The 12,271-nt window shown below is 36.1% G+C and overlaps 1 protein-coding gene across 5 annotated transcripts in view; it reads left to right on the forward strand.

The window, feature by feature from the left end:
• BDP1 (B double prime 1, subunit of RNA polymerase III transcription initiation factor IIIB) overlaps positions 1-12,271 on the forward strand; it is an 85,103-nt gene that overhangs the window by 17,698 nt on the left and 55,134 nt on the right. For all 5 annotated transcript variants that reach the window (XM_068535473.1, XM_068535474.1, XM_068535477.1 and 2 more), the window contains exons 8-11: positions 2,191-2,245; positions 4,964-5,107; positions 7,276-7,557; positions 8,436-8,583. In XM_068535473.1, coding sequence (XP_068391574.1) covers positions 2,191-2,245; positions 4,964-5,107; positions 7,276-7,557; positions 8,436-8,583 — 629 coding nt within the window. The remainder of the gene's footprint in view (positions 1-2,190; positions 2,246-4,963; positions 5,108-7,275; positions 7,558-8,435; positions 8,584-12,271) is intronic.

A 12,271-nucleotide genomic window follows, 5' to 3' on the forward strand; every position in this document is an offset into this window, starting at 1 on the left:
ATGGGATACTTATACCAGGCTTGTGAGACTCCTCTTTAAATAGCTCTCTTCTCTGTAGAACCCTGCCCCTAAAGATTGTCTACTTCCGCAGCTCAGTAGGATGTCTGTGCTCTGTTTGGCCTTTCTCTCTTTCATTGGTTAGGAAATTTAGCCCAGGCAGACAGCCAGGGTGAACGTTGGTACATCTTTTGTGTTTCCCTTCTCTCTGGGATTGTGGGATTGTAGTCTTGCTCTGCCTATTGTCCAGTGCTTGAAAATAGTTGATGCACTTATTTTGTTTGGTGTTAAAGTTATTTATTTTGGGTTGGATATGTGGAACAAGCTCGTTACCAGTTTTTGTCAGGGCCAGGGATGGAAATTATGGGATTTATTTTATAATCGTGGAATTTGGCCTACAATGGTTCCTGCCTGTGAATTCAATGACTAATATCAGGGAATTCCCTGGTGGTCCAATGGTTAGAACTCTGCGCTTTCACTGCTAGGGCCTGGATTTGATCCCTGGTCCGGGAACTAAGATCTCACAAGCTGTGTGGGGTGGCCAGAAAAAAAAAAATGACTAACATCAATACATTCTTCAAAAAAGTTTTAAATTATTCTGGATTATATTCTGAATTAAGTAAAATATGTTGTAGCAATGTTTTAGAATTGAGTAATGCCTAAAGCCTACTGGCATTTCTCTCAGGATGTTTAATTTAGTGATTGTAGTCTGTCACTTTTTATGTGACTTTTGTTACATGTGGACCTGACTTTTGTTAACTTTTGAGGAAATGTTTAAAGAATAATATGATCTTTTAAGGGAGAAAGATGATCTTCCTTGAAAACTTCTATATTACTTGGTAATAAGTTTTATGAAGAAAAATATAGAATGGAATAGAGGGATAATCTGTAGATTGAAAGATGTTAGTCACATGAAGTTTTAAAAAAATAGGAAAGGCTAAACTATAGAGCTAAGGATGCACACTTGGATGATAAACAGTGAGGAAATGTAAGAAAGTGATTGCTTTAAAGTCAGGTTAGGACTTCCCTGGTGGCGCAGTGGTTAAGAATCCACCTGCCAATGCAGGGGACACAGGTTCGATCCCTGGTCTGGGAAGATCCCACATGCCGTGGAGCAAGTAAGCCTGTGCGCCACAACTACTGAGCCTGTGCTCTAGATCCTGTGAGCCACAACTAATGAGCCCACATGCCGCAACTACTGAAGCTGGAGCGCCTAGAGCCTGTGCTCCTCAACAAGAGAAGCCACCGCAAGGAGAAGCCTGTGCACCCCAGTGAAGAGTAGCCCCTGCTCGCTGCAACTAGAGAAAGCCTGCGTGCAGCAACAAAGACCCAACACAGCCAATAAATAAATAAATAAATTAATTAATTAATTAATAAAAAAAAATAAAGTCAGGTTAGTGGGTAGTTTCTTTTGGAAGGAAGAAGGGGGCCGTGAAGAGGTTCTTTATTTTGTGTTATTTTTCTCTTTTTTTTCAATAAAACGATTTTTGTATTTTTAATAAAAGCTTTTAGACCACTCATCTGTAGAAGGGAGAGATTGGCTGATCATTCCCTCCTGCAGGGTGTGTTTGTATATGTGTATGCCCTCAGACTTTCTAATGACCTTAGGATTCATTGAACCCTAAACCTTAACCATCTCCATCTTAAAGGAGGTAATCTGGAGTGGAATTGGGAATGGGGCTCTTTGGTGCTCAGAAAAGCATGAGGAAATGTTCCTTAATATAAAGAAGTTTCTAAACATAAACTTGGCCTGCTTCAAAATTTTGCTTAGTTGTTTCTTTACAGTTTCCCGTGCATGCCATTAAAATCATATTAGAATAATAATGTAAGAGGTTTAACTTGATATGAATATACTAGTTTTTAAAGAGTTAATACTGGTTAGCTTAATTGATTACAGTTTGATCTGTTTCCATGCTAGTTGACTTTTATTTTTTTTCTATCCTCTGTAAATCCAGTTTCCATTGCTAATTCATGTTATTGATCATAAGGAGGAGCACAGAGCTCAGTATAAATCTTTCATTTCTATTTTTTACAAGCTAAGGGTTTAAGTAACTTGCCTATTAGCAAAGATGTGTTATTAGAGGATCATATGTTATAATAAGAATTTTATTTTGATGCTTTTTTTAAGACATAATCTGCACTTGTTTCATGGGAGAAAATTACCAAAGGGTTTTTGTTTTGTTTTGTTAACAGAATAAATTTAAGCGTGAGGAGAAAACAAATGGATGGAGAATAGACAAAGCATTCCGTAAGTATTAAGACCTCTTTCACAAGGAATCATTTGGAGATTCTAAAAAATGACCAATGTTTTGTCTTCGGTTCCGGTGTGTTTTAGATTTGTTTTATCCCTATATTGTCATAGGAAGAGTAAGACTGGAAATTTTTCTCTTTAGCAGTTCAGGTCGGGTGGTTGATACAGATCTATAGGCAAGGGAATAGCTAAAACATCAAGAAGCAAGTAAGCAGAGTTCTGAGTCCAAGAAATTAGGGGGACTGGAGATACTATTTCTAAGTGCTCTTTATTCTGGGGGAACTGTATTGAAGAAGAAGTTAATTGTTTCTGGAAGATATTACACTGTAGATGATTCCTTACCTACCGTGGTAAGTCTGTCATTCAGTCAGTAATACAGACCACCTGCTGTGTGCTAGTCACTGTTGTAGGCATGGAGGATATCATGGTGAACAGGGCAGATGGGAATCCTGCTTTTAGAGCCTTAAGTCTAATTGGGTGGGGGAGGAATATAATTGGTAAGCAGGATAATTTCAGATAGTGATTAATTTCTAAGAAGAAAAAAGAGGGAGTTAGGGGGTGGGTGTTTAGATTGGGTATTAAGGGAAGTTCTGTCTGAAGAGGTGACTTTTTTTTTAATAAATTTATTTATTAAATTTAATAAATTTATTTATTTTATTTATTTTTGGCTGCATTGGGTCTTCGATGCTGCGCACGGGCTTTTCTCTAGTTGCGGCGAGCGGGGGCTACTCTTTGTTGCGGTGCGCGGGCGTCTCACTGCGGTGGCTTCTCTTGTTGCGGAGCACAGGCTCTAGGCGCACGGGCTTCAGTAGTTGTGGCTTGCAGGCTCAGTAGTTGTGGCTCGTGGGCTCTAGAGCACAGGCTCAGTAGTTGTGGCGCACGGGCTTAGCTGCTCCACAGCATGTGGGATCTTCCCGGACCAGGGCTCGAACCCGTGTCCCCTGCATTGGCAGGCAGATTCTTAACCACTGTGCCACCAGGGAAGCCCCTGAAGAGGTGACTTTTGAATTTAGACCTGATTTGAAGAAATGATGTATACTTTTCAGCTTTTAACTAATAACCTCATTAAAATGAACATTGTTTCTTTTTAAGTCCAGAGAACTACATCAAGGGATCTGTAAAGAAAAACAGAATTAAATGTACTATTTAAAGTAGTTCCTTTATTCTTTGTTTGGAATATAATTACCAACATTTCATGATTAATAAGTGTATTCAATGTTCATTTGCCATAGTGCTAATCTTAGAAAAAAATTCTAAAGAGAGGTACTTAGATTGTATAGTATGTACATTTATTTTATGAGTAGACACAAAGGTAGATGAGTGGACCCTATACCTTACCAATGTGGTATTGAGTCCTCAGGAAAACCACTTCCAGGAATGGCTCCTGGAAGATCTGGAATATTTTAGTCCTCAACCCTCTCCATTTTAGAGAAGTAGTCTTGAAACTTTTCGTTATGTTTAATGCATTATAATCAGAAAAGAGTCCATAAATCTATAAACAGTCTTTATGGGGTGTGGAACCATTGTTAAAACCATTATAATAGAACCTTTAAAATTCACTGTTTGCTGCTTTGTAGTGGAAATTGTTAAAACAAACAAACAAACAAAAAAACCCAAATGGTGTTTTTTAGAACTTATATTTTTAATTCCTCTGAGAACTTTATGGATTATTTTAGTGCTGTATTTTTCAGAATCATTTGTGTGGAAGGTCAGAACAGATAAAAAGCTGGGTCCACAATAAAATAGGGCTTTCAAGCATCTCAGGTTTGGGCTTAGTTTCCTGAGGCTAATTTATTTTTGTTTTGGTATATACCTCTTTTTCTGAGGCCATCTTGTAATCATCTTGTAATCAAAACAATCTTGGAGCTTATGTATATAGAGCACCATTTTCCCTGTATTCATTTCTCTGTATTCACTGTATTTGTAGACATAGAGCTGAGGCAAGGATTGACTCCTGGAGTGGATTCATTCTGGTTTGTTCATACATTACTCTTTCTGATACAATACTGTTAATAGGTATTTAGTGAGAGTCGTCCTGATCAATATTCATTTACTATCCTCTTTGCTGATATTTGGAAGAGTAAGAGTTAATAGTGAAAGAGTTGTAATAAAGTGAGGACATAAAGTGGTGGATAGGCTTTTGAGGACTTCTTAATCATCCTAGCCTTTTAAAAAAGTATATTTATAATTATGGACAGTGCAATTTATAGTTTGAGTTTTGACAAAGAGTACACCTGTGTAACCACCACACAAAACAAGCCATGGAACATTTTCATCATTCCAGCGAGGCCACTTCTTTCCCTTTCTAGTCAATCTCCACTCCTAATCCTGACCCAGGCAACTACTATTTTCATTTGAATCATCATAGGTTAGTTTATCTTGTTCTAGAACGTCTTATTCATAGAATCATACGGTATATACTCTTTTGTGTTTGGCTTCTTTCACTCAGCATGTTTTTGAGATTCACCTATATTATTGCTTGTATCAGTAGTTCCTTCTTTTTATTTTTATTTTTTAAACTAATATAGTTTGTTCCTTTTTATTGCTCAGTGGTGTTCTGTTGTGTGACTGTACTATAGTGATTAGAGTTTTTTGTCCGTTCTGCTGCTAAGCCCATTCGCTTTTGATGTTATACTTAAGAAAAATGAAAACTTGAAAGTTCTTTTCCTTTTTTTAAAATAAAAACTTGAAGTTTCTTTTCTTTTTTTTAAACAGAGGAAAAGCGCCCTTTTGACTTCGATTTTTTTGCTCATTTGCTTCAGAAAGTTCTTGCTGAAGAAGAGAAAAGAAAACAAAAATCTGTTAAAAATCAGACTTTAAAGGAGAAGAAGTCCTCTAAATCACGGAAAAATGTAAAAGGTATTTATTTAAAAGAAAGTGTGTTATTTTACTTAATAATAATAGACTTGCAATATTGTCCCTCAAGTCTTAGGGTGTTCATATGTAGTTCAGGTAGTTGAGATCATCAGGACATCCGATTGGAGGGAATTGATTTTTCTTCAATCTTCTAGTTATCTGGCCCCAAACAGCAGCTCCCTTTTAAATTTTATAATTGGATGGCTGGGCTATTTGACATCTTTCTTGCATCGAGGGCATAGTTGTAGCTGATAAAGGAGCATCAGAATATTGGGGTGTCATGTTTGGTTACTTATTATCATTTTTCTTTGTAAAACAAATCTGGCACAAAAGTCTAAAAAAAAAAAATGGAACTCTAATACTTTGGGCTTGTGACTCAACTGTATTGTTTGAGCACACCTTATTTCTGAGGGTTAACGTTGACTTGTACCAGGTAGGAAATTGTTTATATGTGGGTATTTCTATTTTTAGGCTTATATTTTCTTAACTATTTGAATTCTGATCTGAGGACAATGTTTAGCTATAATCACATAATTTAAAGAATCTTTGAACTACAGGGAACCTTATATATTAGTTATACATTCCAGCCCCTTTCCTTTTGTTTTAATAACCCAGAAATAACCTCAGAGATCCTAGGTCATTTTTTCCTAAGGTCTCACAGTGTTAGTAGTGGTAGAGGCAGGACTCAAGCTAGGACTGTGAGAGCCTGTGTAGGGGGACCCCAGAGCACCCCCAGGTTCAATTATTTGCTAGGACTCACAGGATTCAGCATATAGTTGTACAGACAGCTGAGATTTATTACAATGAAAGTATACAGAGCAAAATTGGCAAAGGGAAAGGCACATAGGTCAAAGTCTAGGGAAAAGAAGTAAAGCTTCCAAGAGTCCTCTTCCAGCAGAGTCACACAAGATGTGCTTAATTCCCCAACAACAAGTAGGAATGAGGTATGTAAAAAGCTGTCTACCAGGGAAGCTTGTTAGAAAGTCAGCACCCAAGATTTTTATTAGAGGTTGGTCATGTAGACACCTTCTTCCTGGCATGTACCAGAATTCAAAACTCCCAAAAGGAAAGCATTTGTTCAGCATAAACCACATTGTTTGTTTAAACAATTTAGGTGTAGCGAGCCACTTTTGTCAGTTAGGCTGGTGGGAACTCTCCCCAAACCCACGTTTCCAGACACAGCCCAAGGGCCAACCTTTTAAGCAGGCCTTTCAAAGGAGAGCAGTGTGGCCTGCTTTGTTAACTCCTTCTGCACAGAGCCAATATAGAACTTCTTTTTCTAGAGCATAGTGCCCCTATCTTTTTAAAAGTAGTATTGATAACTGCAAAGTTATTTCATTCTTTAGTCATTTTTTTTACTTACATAGCCCTGGGAAATTAAAATAGATATATTAATCTATCACTAATCTTATGGTTATTATGTTACAGTGATAGCATAAGTAACTCACCGTATCTTATTTAATGTGAGAACTTTTCAGGTACTTTGTTACAAGTCTCAGAATTTAAAAATTGCTGATTATTATTTTGATAAAGAATAAATCCAGCATATTTTCTTAGTTTTAAAATCTTGTTTTGACTTTTTTTGAATAAAAATAAATGACATTTTATTATTTTTGTTTTTTAAAATGTAATTCATTATTTTCATCTTTTGATACAGTTAACTATTAATATGCCTTCAAAAAAGACACTAGAAATTGTTTAAAAATATTTGTTAATAAGGTTGTTCATTGAAAAACAAAGGATACAGAAAATAAAGTACTTGAACTCTCTCTTGTACCCTGCCCTCAAAGTCTTCAGCTTTCTTAGGGATGATTGTTAGTAAACTCTTTTCTATGCCTATATATGTGTATGTGTCTTAGAGTATATGTAATTGTTTTTCTTAAAATAAAAGTGTGGTGATACTGTGTATTGTTCTGCAACTTGATTTTTTTTTAAGGCAACAGTATTTTTTGAAATCTTTTACATGACTACATACAAACCTACCTCATTGTTATTTGCGGCATGGATTTCTATAGCATAAATGTATTATAACTTAGTTAGTCATTCTCTATTGGACAGTTTAGGTTGTCTTTAAATTTTCACTCAGACATCCTTAAGTATTTATCTTCTCCACCTTTAAGAATTTTTCTGTAGGTTGTTTTTATATTTATAACAATTTCTCTTACTTTAAGTGAAAAAAGTTGCCAATGAAAGAGTGAATGATAATCCAGATGAGTCTGTGAGCACTAGAATTTCAGACACAGAAGGATCTCAAAAGGATGCTCAGACAGTTGAAGAAGAACAACAGTCTCTGACTTTATCAGGACAGGATTCAGAACAGAATGCATTAGAACAAGATATAAATCAAAAGAAAAGGAGAAGAAAGAATCAGGATGAAGGTAGTGAACAAGAGGTAAATCTTTCAGGAAATGCCACTGTTCAGCCAGGCTCTTCTAAAGGAGAAAAACACAAAAGTAAGTGTATTACATATTTTAATAGCCCCTATATTACTTGTGAAGACATGTACACTAATATGATGTATAACTTAACTACTTTTCTTCTGGATAGTAGCAACTAATAATGCTTGTTAATTGGTTCTGTATTCTCGGTACTGTGTTAAACCCTTTTACTTTTAATTTAAAGAAAAAACGTTTATTAAAAAAAGAGTGAAGTGGGGAGATTTTTCTCTCAAGTTTGTCTCTGAGATGTGTTACCTCCTATGTACTAACATTAACAATTATTCTAAGTCACGTGCATATAATTAAATGTGTATTGTGTCTGTTAATAAATCACAGGTTTTCATGTTCTGCCTCTACAGAGCACCTCTATGAACCCAAAATAAGTTGTTTAATTTGTATAAAAGGTACTAGAATAAGTATTCCTTTCATTTTTCTTTTTTAAAACTCCCTAGAATACAGACATTTTGACACTTGTGAGTCACTAGGGAATGAGAGCTAAGAGTTTAGGGAAGTCTCGGTCTCTTTCTTTAAGAGTTCACATATAGATTACTTAAAGCAGATAACCAAGTAAAGAGAGGAGAAAAAGATAGTAGCAGACCAGAACAACCTTTCTGTAGAATTTAAGTTTTATGTGGTTCAACTTCACCAATAAGATTTTAGTATGTGAATCCTGATAGATAGCATAGTGTGATTTATAAGCATCATAATACACTCTTTGTGGCTTACTAGTAAAGACATTACATATAAAGCAGAAAAGCTCAACTTTTAAGAAATTGGACTTTGGGATAATTTCTTAATCATTACATTACAGTGTTATATGTAAATTCCTTTGTGCTTTAAATATATATGTTTTTGCTATCATTTTTATAATAATATGCATTTTGTATTAATAGATAAATGCCTGTCTTTAAGTCCTGAGATAAGTGAAGATGAAAGCAATAAGGAACAAAAGCTTCCCTGTGTACAGAACACAGATGACATTGTGGGTCTATCCTCTAATGAAAAGGCCGAGAAAAGAACTGACCCTGCTCTTTCACCAAGGTATTTTATGTATCTTTACTCACTTTGTCTACATCTTCTCTCAGTTACCAAAGGAGTGGGAAATCTCCACCTGTAATTGTGAATTTGCTTATTTCTCTTTTCAGTTCTATTTGTTTTTCTTCATGTCTTTTGAAGCTCTTTTGTTAGGTGTGTACATATCTAGGATTGTTGTATCTTCTTGGTGAAATCACCCTTTTATCATTTGTGTGATATCATTCTGGTATTGCTCTCTGTTCTGATGATTGCTATGCCACTACAGCTTTCTTGTGGTTCATGTTTGCATGGGTTTATCATTTTCTGTAAAGATTTTCTCTTGATTTTTGGTTTTCAGCAATTTGAATGTGATGTATCCTGCTGAGGTTTTTTTGTTTGTTTGTTTGTTTTTACTTGTGGTAAAAAACACATAACATGAGATCTGCTCTTCTTACGAGGTTTTAAAATGTACAGCGTTGTTAACTATGAGCACATTGTTGTACAGCAAATCTCTAGAACGTTTTCATCTTGCATGACTGAAACTCTATATCTGTTGAACAGTAACTCTTTATTTCCTCCTTACCCCAGCCCCTGGTAACCACCCTTCTACTTTCTATGAGTTTGGTTACTTTAGATACTTCATGTAAGTGGAATCATAAATATTTATCCTTCTATGAGTGGCTTATTTCACCTAGCATGATGTTTTCAAAGTTCATCCATGTTGTAGCATATGCAGGATTTCCATTTTTATGGTCGAATAAAATGGTCGACCATTTATGGTCCATTGTAAGTATATAGCACATTTTGTTTATTCATTTATCTGTCAATGGACATTTAGGTTGTTTCCATCTCTTGGCGATTATGAATAATGCTGCAATAAACATGGAACTAAAGACATTTCTTTGAGATCCTGTTTTCAGTTCTTCTGGATAAATACCCAGAAGGGAAATTGCTGGATCATATGATAATTCTGTTTTAAATTTTTTGGGGCTTCCCTGGTGGTGCAGTGGTTGAGAATCTGCCTGCCAATGCAGGGGACACGGGTTTGAGCCCTGGTCTGGGAAGATCCCACATGCCACGGAGCAACTGGGCCCGTGAGCCACAACTACTGAGCCTGCGCGTCTGGAGCCTGTGCTCCGCAACAAGAGAGGCCACGACAGTGAGAGGCCCGCGCACCGCAGTGAAGAGTGGCCCCCACTTGCCACAACTAGAGAAAGCCCTCGCACAGAAATGAAGACCCAACACAGCCAAAAAAAAAATAATAATAATAAATAAATAAATAAACAAACAAAAAAACCCAGCAACGTTGCTCTGAAAAAAAAAAAATTTTTTTTTGAAGGGCCTCCATACTGTTTTTCATTGTGGCCACATTTTACATTCCCACCCACAGTTCATAAGAATTCCAGTTTTTCCATACTCTTGCCAGCATTTATTATTTTCTGTTTTTCTAAAAAGTTAATATATATATTTTAATTAATACATATTTTTAATTACATATATATTTTAAAAAATTAATGTTAGTATAACAGTTCCTAACAGGTGTGAGGTGATACCTCACTGTGGTTTTGATTTGCATTGCCCTGATGATTGTGATGTTGAGCATCTTTATTTTATTTTATTATTTATTTATTTATTTTTGTCTACATTGGGTCTTCGTTGCTGCACGCGGGCTTTTTTTAGTTGCGGCGAGTGGGAGCTACTCCTCGTTGTGATGCGTGGGCTTCTCATTGCAGTGGCTTCTCTTGTTGTAGAGCACGGGCCCTAGGCGCGTGGGCTTCAGTAGCTGCGGCACGCGGGCTCAGTAGTTGTGGCTCGCGGGCTCTAGAGCGCAGGCTCAGTAGTTGTGGCACATGGGCTTAGTTGCCCCACGGCATGTGGGATCTTCCCAGACCAGGGCTCAAACTCGTGCCCCCTGCATTGGCAGGCAGATTCTTAACCACTGCGCCACCAGGGAAGTCCCTTGAGCATCTTTAAATGTTACTTGTTGGCCATTTGTATGTCTTCTGTGGAGAAATGTCTATTCAATTCCTTTTCCAGTTTTTTAATTGAGTTATTTGTTTTTCTGTTACTGAGTTCTAGGAGTTCCTTTTATATTTTGGATATTAAGCCCTTATCCAGTATATGGTTTACAAATCTTTTCTCCCATTCCATAGGTTGCCTTTTGACTCTTGATTGTTTCCTTTGCTGTACAGAAGGTTTTTGGTTTGATATAGACCCACTTGTCTATTTTTACTTTTCCTGCCTGTGCCTTTTGTGTCATGTCCAAGAAATTATTACCAATACCAATCTTATGAAGCTTTCCCCCATGTTTTCCTTTAGGAATTTTATACTTTAAGGCGTTACCTTTAATGCGGTGGGCCTGGGTTCAGTCCCTGGTTGGGGAACTAAGATCCTGCAAGCCACGTGGCATAGCTGAAAAAGAAAAAAATAAAAGGTGTTACCTTTAAATCTTTATTCCATTTTGAGTTGATTTTTGTGTATGGTATAAGATAAAGGTCCAGTTTCTCTTTTTTTGCATATGGATATCTAGCTTTCCCAACATCATTTGCTGAAGAGATTATCCTTTTCATACTGTGTAGTTTTGGCACCCTGTCAAAGATCATTTGACTGTGTATGCATGGGTCTTTTCTGTTCCATTGGTCAGCATGTACCCTCTTCTGAAAATTTTGATGAAAGCCATTTATTCTCATGTAGAAAAATACCTATATGCACCTGTGCCAATTTATTCATACAGTTCAGAAGATTAATAATTTCTTTGAAGCCAAGCCATAGACCTCAGGCCCTTAACTTGCTGGGTGACAGACATCTAAATTCTGATCTCAGAGACACAACTAATTTCATAGACTATGCACAAAACAATACTGATGACTTTTTTTAGGGGGGAAAACTACCCTTTAATGAATGTTAAAATACCAGTTGGTTTTGTAAAACAGTGAGCTGATTCTAAAATTGTTATATACATAAGAGCAAAGGGTCATGAATGGTAAAGACAATTTTGAAAAACAGCTCTAGAGAGGAAATGTATTAAGACTTATTCTAAAGCTAGAGTAATTAAAATAGTGTGGTACTGGAAAAGGACAAACAAATTGACTGAGAGGATAATTGGATGTAGAATCTAGGAAGAGAAATTTAGGCATCATTTAGATGGCAGAGGTAGCATTAGAAATTAGTGGGAAAGATTGAATTAACCATTCATTAAATGGTGCTTAGATATGAAAAAGATAATAGTAGATCCCTATTTTACCCTATGCACTAACTTCCTCATAGATTAAAGACTACATATATAAAGCAAATCTTTATAACTTTTAGGAGAAAATGTAGAAAAATATTTTTGTGATGTTAAGGATTTCTTAAGACATAAAAAGCACAAACTTTAAAGGATGAAATTGATAAATTCAACTGCAGTAAAATTAAATACTTCTGTTGACAAAAGGCTCCATGAAGAAAGTAAAAGGCAAGCTATTGATTGGGAGGTTTTATATGTAACATCTAACCAAAAAAGAATATAAAAAGAGCTCTGGGAAAAGACAAACACCCAGTAGAAAAAAAGAACAAAAAAACAAAGCATGGCTAAATGTGAATTTGTGTTGAAACTGAATGCTCGTTAGTACATGGTCATCATTTATATTATTGTTAGTTGAAGTATTTCCTAATACAGCAGTCCTCTCCTTGCACGCTACAGCATTAACTGCAACTTGTGCATGTTGCAGCTGTG

This window comes from Eschrichtius robustus, chromosome 2 (genome assembly GCF_028021215.1).
Source record: "Eschrichtius robustus isolate mEscRob2 chromosome 2, mEscRob2.pri, whole genome shotgun sequence".
NCBI lineage: Eukaryota > Metazoa > Chordata > Mammalia > Artiodactyla > Eschrichtiidae > Eschrichtius > Eschrichtius robustus.